This window comes from Poecilia mexicana, unplaced genomic scaffold, assembly GCF_051168715.1.
Source record: "Poecilia mexicana isolate PSO_F unplaced genomic scaffold, ASM5116871v1 scaffold_1, whole genome shotgun sequence".
NCBI classification, from domain to species: Eukaryota; Metazoa; Chordata; class Actinopteri; order Cyprinodontiformes; family Poeciliidae; genus Poecilia; species Poecilia mexicana.
Genome location: NW_028263370.1, coordinates 3,618,885 through 3,641,053, shown reverse-complemented (window position 1 = coordinate 3,641,053; position 22,169 = coordinate 3,618,885). Strand labels below are relative to the sequence as shown.

At 41.1% G+C, this 22,169-nt stretch overlaps 1 protein-coding gene across 4 annotated transcripts; it reads left to right on the top strand.

Moving 5' to 3' along the window:
- The first annotated feature begins 102 nt into the window (after nucleotides 1-102).
- Nucleotides 103-22,022, top strand: tmc6b (transmembrane channel-like 6b). 4 transcript variants are annotated; one of them, XM_088008631.1, is made up of 21 exons: nucleotides 103-194; nucleotides 8,640-8,791; nucleotides 9,365-9,495; nucleotides 9,713-9,874; nucleotides 11,496-11,651; nucleotides 11,734-11,842; nucleotides 11,928-12,012; nucleotides 13,581-13,838; nucleotides 15,047-15,231; nucleotides 15,317-15,461; nucleotides 15,642-15,800; nucleotides 16,923-17,098; nucleotides 17,194-17,278; nucleotides 17,371-17,477; nucleotides 18,294-18,389; nucleotides 18,475-18,550; nucleotides 18,828-18,961; nucleotides 19,729-19,905; nucleotides 20,113-20,191; nucleotides 20,687-20,773; nucleotides 21,476-22,022. In XM_088008631.1, exons 2-21 carry the CDS (start codon nucleotides 8,736-8,738, stop codon nucleotides 21,488-21,490), a joined length of 2,478 nt encoding a protein of 825 aa, XP_087864757.1. In that variant the 5' UTR covers nucleotides 103-194; nucleotides 8,640-8,735; the 3' UTR covers nucleotides 21,491-22,022. The 4 variants fall into 4 exon arrangements, with proteins under 4 accessions (XP_087864757.1, XP_087864793.1, XP_014842063.2 ...); XM_088008667.1 differs by lacking the exon at nucleotides 103-194 and adding an exon at nucleotides 371-509 and having other exon boundaries at nucleotides 16,926-17,098; XM_014986577.2 differs by lacking the exon at nucleotides 103-194 and adding an exon at nucleotides 371-509.
- Nucleotides 22,023-22,169: the final 147 nt, after the last annotated feature.

Below are 22,169 nucleotides of genomic sequence, written 5' to 3'. Positions count from 1 at the left end.
CCTCTCCAAGATTGTTTACTGGAACCTGTTCAGGGTGGGGATGTTCTTAACAGGAAGACGGGACAAAATCCAGCTCTGTCCCATACAACTCCGCCCCGAGTCATTTCATATTATGTGAAAGACTTGTCGTTTGCAGGTCGCTGCTGTTCTTCCACGCTTGAAAAACTACTTTCAGCCTCCGTTGGTATTTGTGTGTAAGTACTCGCCGGCGAGTCTGAGTAGGACTGAACCACCCGCGCCTGCTCTGCGGGGGTCGCCTTTACATTAAGTCGATAACCTAACAAAATAGGATACAGACAAAAAAAATAACTTGAATCTCCTCGAAGTCTATATTGGATATTTAAACAAATATACTTGGTTTTAAACCAACGTCAAACCTGTATCGGTTTTGTTTTAATGTTAAAAGGCAATTCGTTAATGGTTCCTCCCCGCTGCTGGCACAATACTGCAGTTTTGACTGACAGTCCCTCTGGTGGGTCGGTTGAACTGGCTGTCAAGTTAGCTGGTGGGTAAGTTAAACACTGTCTCGGTTTAACTGTGCTTTATTTGACCACCTCTTTACTCTTTCACGTTTAAAATCCAATTATTTTGTTATTTACAACTGTGTCAGGTTACCGAAGACTCTAAAAGTAGTTGTCTCATTGTCCGCCGCTGTTCGTCAGTTAAAGTTTAGGCGAGTGGACATTTTTAACAGGCAGAACTCAGAGGAGAGTCGGTGTTAGTGAGGATGGGGGAAGACTGTCCTTTGTTGTTGCCCGGAGCTTGGAGCTGATTAGGCGGAGGAGGTTTCAGATTCACAATCTGATCGGAGAGTTTTCCTGTTTCTGTGATGGCAGGTAGCTTTGTTCTGCCCTGGGCTCAGAGTTCTTCTTCTGTCTCCGTTTACAACAGGAACTTTTTTGTTCCATTCAGTTCAATATCTCTAAAAGACTCGACGGCAAACCTATAATTTAGAATCCCCTGCTCTGAGTGAGGGCAATTATAGGCCTGGAACAGAGTTCAGTATGAAGTTAAACTGTAACTGGATTCCTGCAATGTTGGACAAACATTGTTGTTTTGGTAATTGTCAACAGATGCTCGGTTAGGGTGATCAACATCAGCGGGCTAAGATAGATAACTGTTTAACTGTTTAGAATTGGCTTTTTTTGAGCATCTGCTTTTTACTGTAATAGAATGATGATCCCATTGAGCTGTGTGTACTTGACTTCAGATGTTGCAGCATGAAAGTATGTTGAGAAAGAAGATCATTAAAATACCTTTTACCTGTGTCATATGCATGCTTGTTTTAAATCCCGACACTCTTGGGTCTTTATGTTGCTCGGCTTTCAATTTGTAACATATAAAATGTTCTGATCCAAGATCTCAAGACAACTGCTAAGTAGAGTTTTAGTCTTTAGATATTGAAGCTTTTAATAAATGGCAGTGATCAATCAATCAAAATCAATCAAATTTTATTTGTATAGCACATTTCAGCAGCAAGGCATTTCAAAGTGCTTCACATAATTAAAATAAAAGCAGCATGTGACATTGGAAAAAAAAAAAAATGCACTAACGTGCACTGACCAGGTTACTGCTGGTGATGCCGATATCCGTCTCCTCTTCTGTTAAACTGGTTCCAGTGCTAAGCTGAAGACATTAGCGTAAGCATAGCAACAGCTCTCTCTTTCTCATCTTCAGGTTGTGATATTACTTCTCCCGAAGCTTAAGTAGATTACTGCGCTGCGTAGAGAGCTGAGCTCACAGATATTTGCTGAAATTCACAAACATAATTTCCGACTCGGTTCTTTAACAGCGTCTGTCTTTTGATGCCGCCAGGGGATTTTGTGCTTTTAACTCCTGTTCTCCAGCAGAGCTGCAGATCCTTTGACTGTGATAGTGAAGCACGACAAAAGCACAACTTATTGCTAAAAATAGCACTTAAAAATAAATCTGGGGATCATAGGGATTCTGTTTGTGAAGATACTGAGATAAATAAGAATATGTGTTGTGTAATTAAACACTGATTATCCACAAAAAGTGAAAAATGAACTCTGCTTTAGCACCAGAACCACTTTGGTAGAAATGCCCCATGATGGGGCTTTGTTTGTCAAAATAATAGAAGAAGACAATATTCAACTTTTGTATCCTAAGAGCCATTTTCAATCAAAATTAATTCCTCAACTTTTAGGTAGCAACTCTACAAATATCAGTCTAGAAAAGTCGTGAATTTCTAAATTGAATTCTTGGAGTTTAGAGGCTGCACGTTAGTCTAAGTTTTGACACGTTTCGTTGTTTTATCCGCTCTTCCCTCCTTGCTTTAAATCACAGCTGAATCTGTTAGTACCTTTTCTAAGAACTGTGAGATTGCCTTAAAGCTAAAGACAGCTAGAAAGGCAATCAGCTTTAAAGCGGTCAGAGTTTACAGGACAGATGACTTCAAACTCCTTCCTTTTCTTTAGCCCCATGCTGCTGACTAAATTCCTTTTGGTTTCTGTTCTGGATAATAAACATACTTACTTATGATGCAAGGGATTGATTAATCTTTAGCCTTGGATGTCTACATTAATCCACTCAAATCGATGTTTTGTAACACGAGTTTTTCTTTTTCGTCATCTTTGTCTGAATCCAGCCTGAACTCTAGTCAGGCTGGATTAGTGGTCGACCACTCCTCTCTTTGTTTCAAGTATATTTAATTTGGCAGGACAAGAGCTCAACTTTGACTCATTGGTCATGCGCTGTGTCCCACTCCCACAGTATCCGCCTCTAACTGAAGGGTCTCAAGAGGACTGTTTATGTCTTGAGCTGCACAGAAAACGCTCGGAGTATGGCAAAAAAAAAAAAAAAAAGTGCAACATGATCCTAGAAAAGTCTGGTAATGGGGACAAAGCCTGTTTGTGAGAGAGTAACAAGGAAAATCTGTTGGCTGTAGCTTGTGTAACGGGACTATACAGGTGCTGGTCATAAAATTAGAATATTGTGATAAAGTTCATTATTTTCCATAATGTCATGATAAAAATTAAATTGTCATATATTTTAGATTCATTGCACACCAACTGAAATATTTCAGGTCTTTTATTGTTTTAATTTTGATGATTTTGGCAAACAGCTCATGAAAACCCAAAATCCCTGTCTCAAAAAATTAGAAAATTATGAAAAGGTTCTCTGAACGAGCAATAAAAATAATCATCTGAATCAACAAAGTAACTCTAAACACCTGAAAAAGATTCCTGAGGCCTTTAAAAACTCCCAACCTGGTTCATTACTCAAAACCGCAATCATGGGTCAGATTGCTGACCTGACTGCTGTCCAGAAGGCCATCACTGACATCCTCAAGCAAGAGGGTGAGAAACAGAAAGAAATTTCTGAACGAATCGGCTGTTTGCAGAGTGTTATATCAAGGCACCTTTGTGGGAAGTCAGTAGGAAGGAAAAAGTGTGGCAGAAAACGCTACACAACGAGAAGAGGTGACCGGACCCTGAGGAAGATTGTGGAGAAGGGCCGATTCCAGACCAAATTAAATTTTCATCTCCATAAAACTTTTCAGCAGATGGAAGCATGAAGTGCTTCAAAATCTCCTGATAGCTGCTGCATTGATCCTGCCTTTGATAAAACCCAGTGGACCAACACCAGCAGCTGACATGGCACCCAGACCATCACTGACTGTGGGTACTTGACACTGGACTTCTGGCATTTTGGCATTTCCTTCTCCCCAGTCTTCCTCCAGAGTCTGGCACTTTGTTTTCCGAATGACATGCAAAGTTTGCTTTCATCCGAAAAAAAGTACTTTGGACCACTGAACAACAGTGGTCCAAAGTGCTGCTTCTCTGTAGCCCAGGTCAGGCGCTTCTGCTGCTGTTTCTGGTTCAAAAGTGGCTTGACCTTTGACCTGGGGAATGTGGCACCTGTAGCCCATTTCCTGCACACGCCAGTGCACAGTGGCTCTGGATGTTTCTACTCCAGACTCAGTCCACTGCTTCCCCCAAGGTCTGGAATCGGCCCTTCTCCACAATCTTCCTCAGGGTCCGGTCACCTCTTCTCGTTGTGCAGCGTTTTCTGCCACACTTTTTCCTTCCTACTGACTTCCCACTGAGGTGCCTTGATATAACACTCTGCAAACAGCCGATTCGTTCAGAAATTTCTTTCCGTTTCTCACCCTCTTGCTTGAGGATGTCAGTGATGGCCTTCTGGACAGCAGTCAGGTCAGCAGTCTGACCCATGATTGCGGTTTTGAGTAATGAACCAGGCTGGGAGTTTTTAAAGGCCTCAGGAATCTTTTTCAGGTGTTTAGAGTTACTTTGTTGATTCAGATGATTATTTTTATTGCTCGTTCAGAGAACCTTTTCATAATATTCTAATTTTTTGAGACAGGGATTTTGGGTTTTCATGAGCTGTTTGCCAAAATCATCAAAATTAAAACAATAAAAGACCTGAAATATTTCAGTTGGTGTGCAATGAATCTAAAATATATGACAATTTAATTTTTATCATGACATTATGGAAAATAATGAACTTTATCACAATATTCTAATTTTATGACCAGCACCTGTACGTGGGAGAAAACCAAGTTTCAGAAGGACATTTTCAAACTGTTTGGTTATATTCCTGGTGGATATTCAGAGCTCCATGTGTGCTGTGTGAACTTTATTTACTGAGGACTCAACCAGCAGTACCTTCACCTTGAGAAAAGTGTCTGGGTCTTTGTCTTATCTCACTAAATTTTTCTCATGCATAGACGTAGCTGAGCGCTGTGTGCATGTTGTTTTTATGACAGGGCATGTTACCTTTTATATATAGCAACCTGTGATTGGACACTTTAAAAGGCTGTTTGCATTAGCTGTCTTAGTGTTGAGTTCAATGTACAGGTCACATCTTGACCTGAGTATTTACTCACTCTGCTTTGCAAGACTTCTCTAAATCTATGAGATTGTGAGGACGTTTGTTTGCACCCTACCCCTCGTTAAGTGACCGAAATGTTTTTTTGAATGTAGTTCTGAGCTTTGACTAGACCGTGACAGGTCAGAAATGCTGAAAGTTAAAATCTCTCTTCTTTATAGTAGATCCCACCTCCCCTCCTCCCCCGACTCCCAGATATTTTGACTGCAAACAGAATAGTATGTAGAACAGTTCATATTTTCATCCACAATGACAAAAAGTCTAGTTCCGTAATTATTCTGCTTTATGTTTTTGCTAAAAGCTGTGTACACCTGACACAACTTTTCTGGACTAGATGTTTTTATTTAGAAAATAAATTGTTTCTAAGACCGTCAGTGAATCTGGAACAGTTGCAAGATGTCCGATGAAAGGTCTTAAATTCATGTGTCTAAAATTGCACATGAAACTTCTTAAATTCATTTTAAAAAGTGAGTTGAATGCTTTAAGAGCACGTCAGTCGCATGTTTTAAGTTTTATCTTGACAGGACTATTTAATCTTGTTCATTCCATGTATATTTTTTTCTCGCAGGATTTTTCTGTCAGGCGAAATATTGAGTTCCACCCAGCCGATTGAGCCTACCGCTAATTAGCCGCTAATAGTCCTTTGCTAAGCCAGCTTTTTTTTTTTTTTTGCGTCCATTATAGATAAGTGCAAATTTCCCACCAGTTTACTGGATGAAGTTTGTACATTTCTGTGGAGATATTGGTCTTAAATCAAAAAGTATGACATATGAAGTGGTGAAATCTGCAGAGAAAACCTGCTGTGCTCTCTGTTGCTAGTTCATGTAAACAGGAAGTGGATGAGGCATTCAATGCATCAGCACAACGGAGCGTCCTGAAAGGCAGCAGATAGACCGTCTCTTCAAAAGCTCATAAATTTTAAACTCGGATTAGTCAGCTCCATTACGGATAATGCATTCAACAATAGCCAGTCTTAAGTTCTGCAGTTTACACAGATTATAATTGAACTAGTTTATTATCATAATTCACCACCAAAACTAAGCTGACACTTCCAACATGAACTCATTCACATTCATTCTTCTTTTTTGCACCTGGTTCTCTTTGTGTTTCTTTGCCCACAACTCGGTACGTTCAGTTTTGATGGTTAAGGTTCTGTTTTTATTACACTTCAGGCGAGGGGGAGACATAAATGTTTCGAGTGACATGATAATAGATTGGAGCATATCTTTCAGGCACAGATAGTGATAATCTACTAATCCCTTTTCCCCTGTTGGATTCAAAACTACTGGCTCAGTTGAGGAACATGTAGCTCATCTTGTTGTTTCATGATTAGTGCTTCTTAATTTTTACTGAAGTCAATTTATCTCGTTTCAGTTCAACATAATACTACTTAAGTTATCGAAGGAAATAAAACACATGTGTTTTATGTTAAACAGAATCATAGATCTGCAGATTTAGGGAGGAGATTTATACTCCTCTAATGTGGTTTTCACAAAATAAGGACGTGAGAAAACAAAACTCGCCGTCTTCTTTAGAAGAAAAAAAACCTTTGCAAATTCACGTGATTATGATGCACATATCTATAGTTTTTATTTTCCACCAAGGTTAGCTGTTCTCTATTTACGTGTTAATCGCTAATTGTTGACAGATTAAATCAAGTGTGGATTGGTGTTGGTATGATTGAATGGCTTTAGTTTAGTGGAGTCCGACATATTATTTTAATTAAGCTTTGATTTATTATTAGACAACCACCAAGTAGGGTACAGTAATTAGCATAACTCTGTTTTTACCTGGGATGTGTGATTGATAGGAGCGGAGCAGGGTGTAGCTGCATGCATATTTATTTATTCTGCACTTGTAACAGCCTAATGAAAATCTGCACCTGACTTTCCTTCCTACTTGTTCCTTTTCTTGAAAAAGTGGAACTAGACACGTTTTCATGCAAAGTCATTTGTCTTTCTCTGTGTATGCGTCACAGGCTTATCAAAAGGGCAGTATTATGTAATACTGCCTTTTATTTAGCTTTACATTGTGTTATACATTGTTTCCCCACATCAAAATACATAGACAACACAGAGTGTTGCCTTAATTCTTTCATGCATGTTTGAGAAATCTTTCAATCTCACACGTCGACCATTCAGCTGTGCAAAACACACCTTTGAGGCGCAGCTCCTCTGTGGAGCCGGCCTGAACTTCTTTTTGGATTTGGGCTAAATGTATACATCTAAAAATCTAGCGAAAACGGCATCCGTTAACGAATAATGTGATGGTGCATTCGAAGACTGATCAGTCTGTATGTCACACTCTATTTATAACTTAATACAGTCTCTTCTTAAAAAGAAGGTGTCATTAACCATCTCTTAAGAAGATGTCATCAACAAGTTTTTCTTCTGCCTCGGAAGAAAAACTTGTTGATGACATCTTTTTAAAAGGAACAGGAGCCACACTATTCCAAATAAAACATATTTACTTTCAAAAGTTATCGTGTGAAGTATAAGTTCCAACTTGTTAACTACTCTGAGTCGGAAAGTACCTAAACTGGAATACTCTGTCTGGTGAAAACTGGTATCAGAACACACCAACATTAGTTTAAAACGGGAAAGTTACTACCTCAATTTTTGTCTGCAACATCTTAATATACCAAGTCAGATTAGTAATAAGTAAGGTAAATGCTACAGAATCTAGATATGAACTCTGATGTTCATTTGTTTTCAAACTAAACACCAGACTCCCAAAACTCCTTTATTAAGAAGCTAGTCGACCAGCGCTAACTGCATTTTACAGCAGGTTAAGTCGTAGACTAACACGAAGCATTTGATTGTGAAATGGAAGGAAAATTACATCTTGTTTTTATTTCTACTTATTTTAGAAATACATTTGCATTAACCCCCCTTTACTCCAGTTCCCCAAAATAAAATCCAGTCCAGCATACTTACTGCCATCAACAGTCTTTATAAAGACCAAAACGTTGTTGTAACGTTGAGTGTTAGTCCTCAGTTATTTGGACCTGTTGTCTGTACAAACACTCCTCCCCCCCCCCCTCCTTCTCGAAAGCATCTTTTGATGATGGTTCTTGTAAGGAGGTTTGTATTGATCGTTAATTCACGTCTGGCCTCGGTTCTCTTGAATCTTAAATTCCTCACGAATGCGTAAGTTCACATCTGCGATGCATTTAAGCAACGGGGCATATTCTCTCTGGATGTTTGATGAAACCGTTAATGGCGCTGTAACACCTAAACAAAGCCAGATTTACAGCAGAGCGGCTTGTTCGGTCCAAACGTCCCACAAAAGAAACTCTTTCCAGTTGGCCGTCATCGTTCTCTCATAAATATTCACTTCTGTGGTGGCGACTGCCGTTCTCAGCCACACACAATAGATCTGTTATAGGTCCGGACAAAGTGACGTAGTCCGTCATGACGAGACGAAAACATGAGTCATAATCGTCATTCTTATCACAGAGGACTCCGAATATGGGCAGCAGGGACAAAAAAATAAAGATATTTACAGCTTTAAATCAATGTATACTTTTAAGTGGTTACACATTTACTTTTGTTACTTCTGTTCCACAAAGATGTGGTGACACCAAAGGTGGTTGGCGTGAAGTCAGTTTTTTCTGTTTGTGTCTTTGTGTTGGTAAAACCAGTTGAGGACGAGCCGAGACACGACCGAAGCGCCGGAGTGAAAAGAAAACTGTTGGCATTTTTTTTTTTTTACTCATGCGTACTTTAAGCACACATCCTCCTCTAACATTTTTCCTCCTCCTACAGGTTAGGAAGAACTGAACGCCATGCTCGGGGTGGAGGGCAGATCCGGTCAAGTGAGGGTGTGACCGCTCTTGAGATCGAGGGGCTGAGAGAAGAAGAATGGCTCAAAATGTAAACTTTGATCTGAGTCACCCCGCAGTGGAAGCTGGACTGGAGTAAGCCTAACCATTGTTCTTTTTTTTTTTTCTTTTTTTTTTTTTTCCCCTTTGGTTTCTCATGTTGGGTCTTGTTCATTCACGCTGCCTGCTGAGGGAGTGTGCCTCAATCAAAATGCCTGGGAGAATGAAAAGATACGAGGAAATGTAAAATTGAACTCTCTCCTAGTGATCTGTTGTCGACATCTAGTTCATTGTCCGCTCCTGGAAGAAGTGCAGTTTTCACAAAGTCATGCTTGAATGCGTTTCCTCCTTACGGTCTCTGTGTAGAGAAAAAAAAAACAATAGTCTTCAATGGAAATGGACTTGCTGTCCTTTGGGCCTTTTATTGGCAACAAATGGAACAACAGACGACCCTTTTTACAGCACATCCAGAAGGAGGACCACATAAACACTCAACACTGAAATCACTGCGTTTTCCACCCACTGGGTTTCTGATTCGTTGTATTTTATCTGCAGTATTTTTACTTCCTTCCTGTTTTCAAAGGACCCCACCATTGTGTACTGAATCAATTCAGTACACAATGTATTTTCCTTTTTTTTTTTTTTTTAATCCTTGTGTTCCTCTGGTAGAAGCCCAGCAGACGAGAACGTGGTTCATGATTCGTTCAGCCAGCTGATTGCAGAACAGAGTCAGAACGAGGGACAGTCTGATGCCATCGAGCTGCAGCATCTGCAGGGGAACCCAGACGACGAGGGCCGAGGTACTCCATTGGAGATTGTTCGTGCGAAATGAGAAGGAAATTAAAGGAAATGCAATTATCGGTTATTTTTCTACTTGCAATTACCCTGACAGACTTCTTCATTCTGACTAATACTATTTGATATATTTGCTCTTTTTAAAATCAAAAGTCTTCTTTTCTCAGCGTTGCGCAGCGATATGTTGATTGAGTGCATGGGTGTGTGTGTCCACTCTGACAGACAATGTGGCGTATTTGTCACCCTCTGAGAATCGGGGATGGAGGATAGGAAGCGATGAAGCTGCAGAAGAGGACGATGAAACGCAAACGGACTCTCTCCTCAAGGATCGCTGGTCTTCAGCCACCCTGAAGATCCTCTCCTCCATGCCGAGCCGCACTATCGGTCAGTACGGGTTGCATAAGTTTGGAGTGTTTTAGTTCCCCTGACAAACTGAGAAGAGACTGTTCTCAGTTCGTTGCTGATTTTAAATAGCTTCACTGAAGATGTGTCTCCTCAACAGCATTTAAATGTATGACCACCACGCCCACCCTCAGCATGGTGAAATCTGATAAGGATATAATGACTGTGTGTGTTTATTTTTATTGTATGTGGCTGTGGTTTGTAAGCATACATTAAGAAGTGCTTTGTGTCGCCCGGCCCAGTCAGTGATGAGAGTTTCTACTCAGGCTGCCATCGCTGGTGCCACAGGATATAGATTTAAGAAAAGAAACGGATGTGTCGCAACTGAGCAGAGTTTCACAAGGAAGCAGTTTGCCTTCCTTTCTGAGGAAGGTCAGGTGGTGCTGCGTGTTTTCAGAAATGGTTTGATAGATATGTCGGTTTGTGTCCAAAACCAACAAGATGATCTCTTTGTATCACATGTTACAATTTATCCTGTGATCGTTTCGTTTGGTTCCTCCGACTTTTTTTTATGTGTATTCTACAGCCTCATCTAAGTAATTGATCATCTATTCCAGTTTCAGTCATTTAATTCAAGGAGTTAACCTTAGATTATGAAATGCAATTTGTTAAATTTATATTTTAATAATTTCTGATCATCTTGACCATTGTTATTCAAAGTCAAAGCAACCTCATGTGCCGTATTGATTCAGGGATTCCTGCCTCAGACAGCTACTGCAGGTTAGACATTTCTGTGTCAAAAATGTAATTTTTTTTATCGGCCTGATCAAATATAACTGAGAAATGATTTGCGTCTTGACATAAAACTGATCAATTTTACTATCTGGATTGGAAAGTAGAAGAAAACTGGAGTTTGACCTGAGTTTTGGAGCTCAGTCATCTCAGGACGTTCAAGAACATCTCATTAGAATATTCGAACCGATTAGACTAATTTGTCAGAATAAAAGGAGCTCTTTTACTTTTTATCAATCTCATGTTTCAGTAGTATTAATTATTTTTCTTTGGTCTCACTTAATATTCTACATGTATCCTAAATGTGGTTTTCTTTCATGATGTGTACACTGAAAGTCATCATAAAGGTTTGATAACGTCAGTCTGTGCAAATCATCTATGAAATGTTTCACTTATGGAATATAGTTACTGAAATAAATACATGTTTTATTAATAATCTAATGTTTTGAGTTGATGCGTTGTTCCTCTGTATGAGAACAACTCGGCTAAGGCAGTTTGAGCTCTGGGTGTTTCCCTGGAGACGTCTTTCTGACATGCACCAATGGGAAATGGACTTTGAATAGCCCCAGAGTTATGGGGGAGATTTCTCTCGGCTGTCATGGAAACGACTCGCTGTCCCTCTGGAGGAGCAAGACCAGCTTAATTTAACACGTAGGAGAAGTCAGACTTTCTCGGTTCACACTGTTGCTTCCCTTCTTACTTAGATAAACATCCCTAGAAATGTGTGACCCAAATGGAAAGTTGATCACAGCTCAGACCAGAATTATTATTATTTTTTTTTTATGTTGTTGCAAATGTAAGATGACTTTTGTTGAAACGTGATGATGAATTATACCACACGCTGACCAACCGGATCATTTTCGTCCTCCAGGCCGCAGCCGGGGAGCCATCATCTCTCAGTACTACAACAGGACCACTGAGCTTCGGAGACGCACGCAGAAAAGGGCGTCCATCAAAGACTTCTCTCGCTCCGCCAGGCCCAGCATCCGAGGCTACGGCGTGGAGGTGGACACTACAGACTCGGCAGGTGCAGAAGCGTCTCCGCTGAATAAACCGTTTTCCAGAAACGAAGCGTAACGTGTAAAACGGCCCTGCTGGATGTGTTGCAGAGAAGAAGCAGGAGCGACTGGTCAAAAACCTGCAGGACTTGTCGGCGGTTGACCGAATGAGGATGCTCAAAGAAATGCCTCTGAATTTGTCTGAGAAAAAAGGCCTCAGGTACATTATTATTATTATTTTTGCTCTTATCGCTCCATTACCTTGCTGATAAATCTGTATAATTTTCGCCTCTGCCTCTCACCAGGAGGTTGACGTTGGAAATGACTAAGCGAACACGTTCCAGCAGTAATCTTCCCTGTTGCAGTTATCTGAAATTTCAAATCATTTTAGTAAGTAACCTTATTAAAAATAAGATTTGTTACATTGTTTCTCGCCTCATTTGTTAGATATAACCTCAATGTATACACGGTGACATACATACAGCACCTTGCAAAAGTATTCATACCAATTTTACTTCACATTTTTTCAATTTACTTCAACAAACTAAACTATATTCCTTTGGATTTTGACTTGGTGGACCAACCGAAAGGCATTTGCACTTATGAAAAGGAAATGGTCTGAAAAGTTTAGGGTAGATTTCCCTCCAATTTGTGTGTGTGTGTGCGTACATGTGCGTGTGACCAGTGAGCGTTTCTGCCATCTTTGTCCTTTTAGATACTTACATTTTTGCCCCTTCGTCTTTGCAAAATGACTCGAACTCCAAATGGACGGCGCTCACACGTGAGCTTCAGCTTTCGTCTCTTTCCAAAGATTCTCATTCATTCGGATTTAAATCTGGACTTTGACTGGACCGTTTTGACATACAAACATGCACTGAGTTATTGTTTCATCACAGCTCTGACCGTGTTTGGGGTCATTGTACTGTTGCACTTCTTCCCATTATGCCCGGCTAGTTTCCTGTCCATTCTGAAGAATGGCGGGTGATGGGTGTGGAATGGTAATTTTCCATTACATGTAGTGTTTTGCACGCCGGCCAGAGGCTTATTTTCAGCAGCAAACTTTCACAGCTCAACCCCTCTCAAGGAAGATGCTCATATTAGTAACGCACACTATTGATATAATTGATGTCCTAAACTGCTTTCTGAACAGTGTGTGCTGTACGTGGCCTTTTAATAAGTGTGTGTTGTGCAAGACGCTGCTGCAGAAACTGTGCTGTTCACTCCTACAGGGGAAGATTCGCTTTGAACATTCAGTGGCGAAAGCACAGCTCTCACTATCAGGTCATGAAATGAGTTGCTGCTCCAGCAGCCTCATTTGTTCGTTGCGATTGTTTTCAAATAAGAAATTATCTGCATAACAAGGCGACTCTTTATTGATTGAGTTTTCTTGCCATTTGCATGCATTACGATTAATTCTGCATTTGATAGCAACAGCAAAAGGGAAAATCAAGGCAGATGTCCAGTACACAGACAACCAGCATGCTGAATAATTGTAAAGTCCTGCATAATCTGCTGTGTATAAAACACTGGACAACCTACTACTCAGGTTTTATCAGTGAACTACATCAGGATAAAAGCACTAATGAGATTTTACTGAGTTGCAGCATTGTCACTGTTAAGCAAATGTATTAAGAGGTGAAGGTGTGAGGGGACATAAAGCCAAGGAGGTGAGATGATGCATAATAGATTTTAAAAAATATTCTCCAACCTTCTACACACAGTGTGTAAAGAAATGCTCTGAAAACAGGAAAACATGTGAATTTTTCCATCATATTTAAATGATTTCTCTCGGTTTGCCATCAGTGGGTGTTTCCTGTAGGTGCTGCCGTCAGCCCAGCTCAGTTGCTCTGCTGCCAAGGCAGTTGTGAGCTTTGACCCACAAAACCACAAGCACGCGTACTCCTTCGTAAAACTCCTCATTGACTCCAACTTGCCTCCGTTTCTCCATCTCCTCCCAGGCCCTGAGGCACAGCTGGTACAGCTGTCTGTCCTTCCTGCACTCCCTGCAGCTGTGGCAAATGCCGCTCAAGAGAGTCAGCGGGCGCTTCGGCTCCGGGGTCCTCTCCTACTTCCTGTTCCTCAAGACTCTCCTCTTCTTCAACGTGTTCCTTTTTCTGGTCTTGGGTTCGTTCTTGGTGGTTCCGCAGGCGGTGTACCCCCCAGAGCTGCCTGAAAGCAGAACGCCCTTCACTGGACTGGAGCTCCTCACCGGAGGGGTAAGCGGCTCGAAGGAGCCATTCGCCAAACCTTTTGTTGGTTCGCTAGCTTTAGGTCCTTTTGTAGACTCACAGACAGCTGCAACTAACAAACTTATTAATAATTTCAACAGTGCAGACCTCCTCGTTCAGCAAACTGATTATTTCCCAGAGGTTCCACCCTGACACGTAATTGATATCGTCGAGATGAGTTGAGGATTTGTAGCACTGACGGCTCGTTTAGCGTGTCTGAAAGGATTCGGCAGGCACCAAGCGGGGTGCCGCGTCTCTTTAAAACCTAAAATAGGTTGAAAATGTACAACTGGAGCTGGATCTATAACATATTTTGGTACATAAATGCTGTAAAATCCTCTGACATTTCCCGTTCAAATCAGTGAATACTTAGCTTACGGCTGCGTTGACTCTCGAGCTAATTTGACTAAAATTTTCACTGAGGTCAGCTGGTTTATGTTTCCTTAATGGATTTGATGGTAAGCAGCGTAATATGTCGATGCTCAATGTGAGTGGCTGGGTTTGAGTGTTTTGTTAACACCAGTCTTGGTTACACTAAAACCACTGTGGTGCAAAAAAGGTGAATATCTAAGACGCCTTAGGAAAAACAACGCATTACAGAGAGGCGTAATATGAAAATAAAATAAAGACAGTGTTTTTATAAATGCAGAAGATTGTTGAGTAATCCATAACTTTGCACCAGTGGTAGAGATGTAATATTTTAGCTGGGTTTAAGCGACTTACTTAGGCATAATTAGTCCTGATCTAATGTCAACAAGACCGTCTTCCAGTTTTCGTCTTTCCGTGACTGCTACAGTTTTTCCTGCTCGATTGTAATTACTCGCACTGCTTCTTTAAAACGCTGGACTTTGCTCTCCGTCTTCCTTCACTTAAAAATGTTATCACTATGGAGGAATGCGGTGCATGAGAGGTTGATGGAGTACCGTTACGTTTTTGCATGGTTATCTCATCAAATTGTAAAATTTCCTGTGTTGATCAGAAATCTCCTATGTGAGCCAGTGGAAATATTTCCAGTTAAATCCATTTATGTACATAAATAAAACCATTTATGTCCTTTTTTTTTTTATTTTTAAAATATGCCAAGCCATGTTTTTGCAGTTAGATTTTTATTTTTTTTTTTACTTTAGTTTACAGAGTACAGAGTAAAAAAATGAAGCTTGAAAGGTTCTGTCTGAATCCCATTTGTTCTGCCTCAGGGCTACTTCTCCAACACCCTGCTGTACTACGGATACTACAGTAACCACACGCTGCCGAACTGTCCGAAGAACAACTCCACCAGACCGGAGTGCGACTCAAAGTCCCTGTCCTACAATATGCCACTTGCATATTTTTTCACAATCGGACTGTCCTTCTTCATTACATGCATCATCCTTGTGTACAGGTGAGGTTTTCTGAATGAAATATCGGGAATTTATCTTTTAAATTAACACAGAGACTGAAATATTTGCGTTTTATCTTCCCGACAGCATGTCAAAGTCGTTTGGTCAGAGCTTCAGGATCGACAAGTCCAACGGCATGTTGGCCATGAAGGTCTTCTGCTCGTGGGACTTTAAGGTCATCAAGAGAAGCTCGGTCAAGCTGCTGTCTGAAAACATCTGCACCCAGCTCAAGGTACACGCAGACTCGCTTCGTTTACAAAATCACCTCCTTCTCCGTCCTCCCTTCCTGCGCTGTCGCTTAAAGGGAGTGTGATGATCCGACACATTCTTCCACAGCCTCCGTCACAGTTTCCTTTTCTTGCTTTGTTTTGGATGTTGGTATTTCACCACTCCCGACTTCGTCTCCCTGCAGGAGCTGCTGGGAGACACACATCACAGGCTCGTCAGCAATACGATCTTAGACAAGTTGATCAAACTGCTGATTCATGGCTTCAGCTGGACACTCTGCCTTGGGGCTACCGCTGGATGCGTGGCCGGGATTTACTGCTTCTCAGATTATATGCACAAAAAAGTAAGGCTGAGTGGATTTGCTTTTTGTTTGTTTTTTGTTTTTTGTTTTTGCACACGGGATGTTTTTGTTTCACTGTGCCACTTTTGTTATGTAGGCAAATCAATCGCACAAACCGATGATTATCGTTATTCACTGTTTTATTGATACTGTCCCCCATATTTTGACAATTTAATTGACAATTTAATTAGCCTGACATACAGAAGTTAACTTTGACATTTTGTGTGTGTTTTATGAAGGTTTTACATGACAAACACAAAACGGAGCACGACTGTAAAGTCGATAAAGCTTGGTTTTGTAGTTTGTTTATAAACAAAAATCTGGAGAGTCTAAATCACTTGTAGAAAATCTTTCACTACAATCTTTCACTACTGTTTTGGTGTTTATCTCTGTCATCGTTTTCATCTAGAATAGCTCAAACTGTTAATTTTTATTGCAAGCTGGACTTTGATTTAAATCCAGACTTTCACCAGGACATTATATCACAATCGTAGCTTCACATGTTTCGTGACTATTTGTCCATAAAAACCAAAAAGAGACCTTAAGAGTAATTGAACCAAACATGCCGCTCAAATAGTGTTACTCAAATAGTCACTTGATGCATCGTGGGTTTGTGGTACCAAAAAAAGGTCCAAACAGGAACTTCTGTGGTAGATTTATTCAAAGTTGGGAGGCAAAAAGAAGCCTAGTTATGTTTAGCTCCATCCAACTTCCTCTCAACTCTCACCATCTTTCTTGTCCCTGCTGAAGAAAAGCATCCCCACAGCATAATGCTGCCACCGTCATGGTGTGAAATCCCAGTTTGCCACTACACCCGCTGCCAAAAAGTCCAGTTTTGGTCTCATTTCACCTAAAACATGCATCATTTACCTTCCCTCCTTCCACAGCTTTGTGTTAGTCTGGCGCTTAACATGCATTGACGTTGGTGGCTGCAGCGTAACAAAAGGTGAAAATATGGACACTGTGCGTCACATTAGCTGTGACCTGTAATCAAAACTAATAATTAAAATCTGTAAACGGTCGTGTAAAACTTTTTCAACAGACGAAACTCTGCGTCTGAATGACAATGAGGCAAATACCTCGTCGTAACTTTCTCCATCTTATCTGCCTCTCTACAAAAATCAGCAGGAAAGTTCGGAAAATGACTCCAGGGATCCAGGGTTACTAAAAGAAGCCAGCCTCTTGGCTCTGCCTGTCCTCGTCTCCTTCATCAACTTGATGCTGCCGATCCTCTTCCAGCTCACAGCCTGGATGGAGAAGTACAACTCTCCATCTCTGCGCACGTTTGTTTCACTCAGTCGGTAAGAGCAGCAGTGGGATTCTTGTCGAATCGCGTCTGAACTGTTTCAGTGCTGAGAGAACCTGAGGCATCTCTGGATCCGTCTGTGTTTTATAGGAACTTGATATTAAAAGTGAGCGTGCTTGGAGTCCTCTGCTTCCATTGGTTGAAACGAGTGGCTGGCAGCGCCAACGGTAACAAGGTAAATTTATTGGAGTGGCTTTCGAGAAGGACGATCCTTGTGTTTCTTCTTCTTCAGTGCGTTGCTTATCCTGCGTGATTTCTGTTACGTAGACATTCAAGTGCTGGGAGAGTTTTGTTGGTCAGGATCTTTACCGCTTCCTAGTCATCGACTTCATCTTCTCTCTGCTGGATACCCTGTTTGGAGAGCTGCTTTGGAGGTGGGTCGATCCTCAACAGCTGAATGTTCTTAGTGCTGCTTTTTAAAGCACACCGGATTTCAGGAACCTTTATAATCCAAAAGCCTCCTGCTGAATATTTTATTAGAGTTGCACTCGGAGGGTGGAGGTGTTCTCCTCCTTAGTGCTGGCGCTGGGCGGCAAATTGTCCAAAACGCTGAAGGTCATACGAACAAGTTAATGTTTTAGTAACACAACCTGCCAGAAGAAACCGTGATTTAAGAAAGTTAATCTCATCAATTAGGAGAGCATCGCCAGTTTCTAATGTTGTAGAGCGACATGAGCTGGTTAGCACATGAAGCTAACCAGATTCATGTAAAAATAAATAAATAAAGAAAATAAAGAAAATTAACTAATTGTTGATCACAGTATGATTGCACAGTGTTGTTACCAGAATCCGTTGCTACACATGATCAAGCATTAATGAAATGAACGATACATTCTTACATTCTGGGCTAAATAATGTTTGTTTTCTTATTTAAAATAAAAAAGGAACTAAATTATTAGTTTATTTCTAATATTGCATAAAAGGCTTGGATGGAAAAAGCTGCAGAATGTGGCAATTTGTTTATTAACTTAAAAACAAACAAAAAAAAATAGGTAGCTGAAGCCCTGAATATAATATTGACTATTACAAGCCAACATAATGTTATCTGTTGCATTTGTTGTTTTTAATTAGGACGAACTGAAGCCAAAAACAGAGTAAGCAGCTTAACCTGGTGGCAGTTTTCAGCGCTGCCACCAGGTGGCGCTGGCTAACTTCACATTAGCAACGCCTCGCCTTGCTTCTCTCTGCAGGTTATTCTCTGACAAAGTGCTCAAGCGAAACAGAAGACCGGGGTTTGATATCGCCAAGAACGTCCTGGACCTCATCTACGGACAGACGTTGGCCTGGTACCGACCGTGTTGCTAGCATAAACACACACATATATAAACACACACAGAGTGCTGTGACGGCCGTCCGTTTTCTTCTCTCCAGGTTGGGTCTTCTCTTCACTCCCCTCCTGCCTGCTGTGCAGATCCTCAAACTGCTGCTGCTCTTCTACATTAAGATGGTATCAAACTCTACTCAGTTACAACTTTATTACCTTTCACGTTTGTTTGGTTTGACTCTACGGCTGAAACGATTAATCGTGATTAATCGATTATTGAAATGGCCATCAACTTAATTTAGCTATCGATTAATCGTCACAATAGCAGATCTATAGATTACTCATCCAATCATTAGTCGTGTTGCACAACATCCATGCTTCTCACACACTCGGCTCTCAGGTTTTCCAGGTGACCTCTGACCCCTCTGACCATCTGCGTTTGTGTCTTTCCTTCCCACAGAGCAGCGTGATGATGAACTGCCAGGCCCCCAGCCGGCCATACAGAGTCAGCCAGATGACCACCATCTTCATCACCCTCCTGTGCTTCCCCTCCTTCCTCGGTTCCTCCGTGTGCGTCACGTACACCATGTGGAGGTACCGCGACACGACTCGAGATGCGGCCGTCTCTATTGCCGCCCCGCACCGTGTTATCCATCAGTGCTCACCAATGAAACGCAGAACAGGGACTGACATTGCAGTTCCTACTGATTTTAGTAAAACTTCCAGGTGTGGAAATCGTTTAAAAAGCAAGTAGTTGCCACAAAATGACCTCTGAGCAGCACTTCAGTGTTTTTAAGGTTAGCCCTCAGTTAGAGGAGCAAAATGTTTGCTTTAAAATTGCTAAAATTCTTCTTCTTATGCAGAGAAACTGGTGCTAGTAAAATGTTACCGTAATCAGCCATTATTTAAAACCTCAAGGAGAGAGGTCCAGTTGCCTTGAAGAAAATCCAGCAAGTCTCACATCTGGGTCCTAAAGAGGATTCCTAAAAGAAAAACCCTGCCCTAGATCAAAAATGTCCAACAATTCAGGAGCAATTTGGTGATGGACCATGGATTTCCCAGAGAGATGGAGCAGCATGTCACAAGCACAAAAGTGATGGTAAAAGAGAATCTGAGCTTGAAGGAGGGATATTTTGGACAATCTGCAAAAATGCAGGGAAATAAACAAAACAAAACAAAAATTGTGATAAACTCTTAGGCAACAATGATTGCAGTGTCAATCCGGACACTTTTAGTGAAAGCAACCTTTGTAAAACAACAATCTCAAAAGAGACTGTTGTTTCTGTGAATGCAGAAAAATAGAAATGCATGTAGTCGTTGAATTTTTATTTTTATTTTTTGCCTTTTTGTTCTGCCTACAGGCTCCCATCCTCAGGGTCATGCGGTCCTTTCCGTGGGAACAAAACCATGATCCAGGCGGGGAAACAAAGGATTGCTGAGCTGGTTGACGAAAACCGCAGCTTGTCCTTTCTGGCTGATGCTCACACCTATTTGGTGGAAAATCCCCTTTTCCTGTTTGTGGGAGCAGCCATCTTTCTGTGAGTTCTCACACACACACACACACACACACACACACACACACACACACACACACACACACACACACTCTTTTAAGAACCACACTGTAGCAGGATGATGCAGGCGAACAGAATATACTGTTTAAACTTACATTTCTAAACACTGTAATTATGCAGGTTGTCTAATTACACTCTGCATGTTTTTGACTTTCTGTCTTTTTTTCCCAGGATAGTCATTTACTTCCAGAGTCAGGTGGTGGACGGCCAAAGGAAGATCATCGCTTTACTGCAGGAGCAGATAGAAAATGTAAGCGCTTTGCCCGGACACACACACACACACACACACACACACACACACACACACACACACACACACACACACACACACACACACACACACACACACACACACACGTTTGTTTTGCTATCTTTGTGGGGACTTTCCATTGACTTCCATTCATTTCTACTAATTTCTACAGCCTAAACCTTACCTTTACCCTTTTCCTAACCCTAACCATCACATACCTAACCCTAACCCTAACCAAAACTCAATTCATACCTTAGCCCTAACTCTGACCCCTGACCCAAAAACAGGGTTTCCCCTTGTGGGGACCAGGCTCAGGTCCCCACGAGGAGCGATTGGTCCCCACAACGTAGCATATGTCAGGAAAATCGTCCCCACAAGGTATTACAAACAAACGCACACACACACACACCTCTGTTCTCAGTCCAGTTAACTAGTAAGACAGTGAACGGTCCAGACTCACTCATGCTCCTCGTTTTCTTTCATTACTCTGTGCAGGAGGGAGAAGACAAAAAGTTCCTAATTACTCGGCTTCAGTCCGTCCACGAGCGCAAACGGACCCCAGCGAGGAATCTCCCAAGCCAGGTCAGTCTGTGGATTGCAGAACGACGGGCTTGTGTGGATCCTGTTGCTGCTGTTGGGCACATTTCGACTATGGATCCCTGAAGATTTAATTTCCTAGAATCGTCCCTAATTAGTTGACAGGATGGGAGAAAAATAAAAGCCTGCTGAAAATGATCTCAGAGTTTTCCCAGGATAAATGTTGGTTGTTCCTAAAAACATGGGAAGTGTAATAATCTGGGATTATTTGCGAGTCTGATTTGAATCAGCTCTGTTACAGACTTTAGGGAAAGCGTGTTTCTTCTGAACAACATTAATCTGGACACGTGGATTTAATCTGACAGCTCTGATCTGATGGCTCACACAGCGCTGCAAACATGTGGCTGTTAATTATTTTTGGCCAGCATGCATTGCAGTACATAGCATAGAATGACAATAACTAAATACTTCACAAATACCGTGTCATTAAACCTGTGTTGTGATGCTGTCACTTTAAGATCTGAGAGAAATTTTTCCTTATGTTTTCACCACGGTCCGTTCAGCCTTGCTGCAAGTTCAGCTGTGAGTAGTAGAGTAATGCAGCTGGGTTTATCAGCTCCTGACCAGTTTGTGCACAGCTGCATAAATTACCCCTACAATTGTTATCGCGCCTCCTGCTGAATGCAGAAATGAGCTTCCTGCTGCTCCTCTGATTCTGCTCACTTTCCCTGTTTTTCGCCGCTGCAGGACTCTGGATGTTGAGCTCCGCTGAGCTTCTGGAAGATGAACTTCCTCAATTGTCTGAGGAATCTTCAGCCACTGGGTTTGTAACTGGGACAAAACGCAAAGACGTGATGGACTTCGCGCAGCGGCGGAAGATCGATTCGGCTTTTTATATGGAGAAAACTAGCAGCACGAAACCACTGGTGAAAAAAGAAAAACAAAGAAAACATTTTATAGATAAAAGTTTGATGCTTTATCTGCACATCGTTACTTCCTAATAAGGTGCAGACACGACAGACTTTGTGTGTCATACCTAAGGACTTCTTTTTAACTAACTGTTCAACATCCATATAATTTTGTATTTAATAAAGCAGAAATATTTAGATTTCATCTCCTTTTTAAGAAGCACTTTTTCTACCAACTGTGAACTATTTTCTGTTCCTCATCCAAATATTTCATTAGTTTTCATTGGTAAACTTTGGGTTTTCTGGGTGTGTTGGTGTAAATAATTATTTTATTTTTACAGTGAAATTTTCACTCTGCTTTTGTAAGTAAATTACGTTTTATTACATCGCTGTGTATCTGTATTTATTTTTGCTTAAAAAGGTGAGCAGAATACAGTTTATGAAAATACCTTTCTTTTAAAAAACAAAACAGTAATGGACCCACAAGTATTCATTACAAACATGCAAATAAAAAGTAGACTTAATATAGAAAG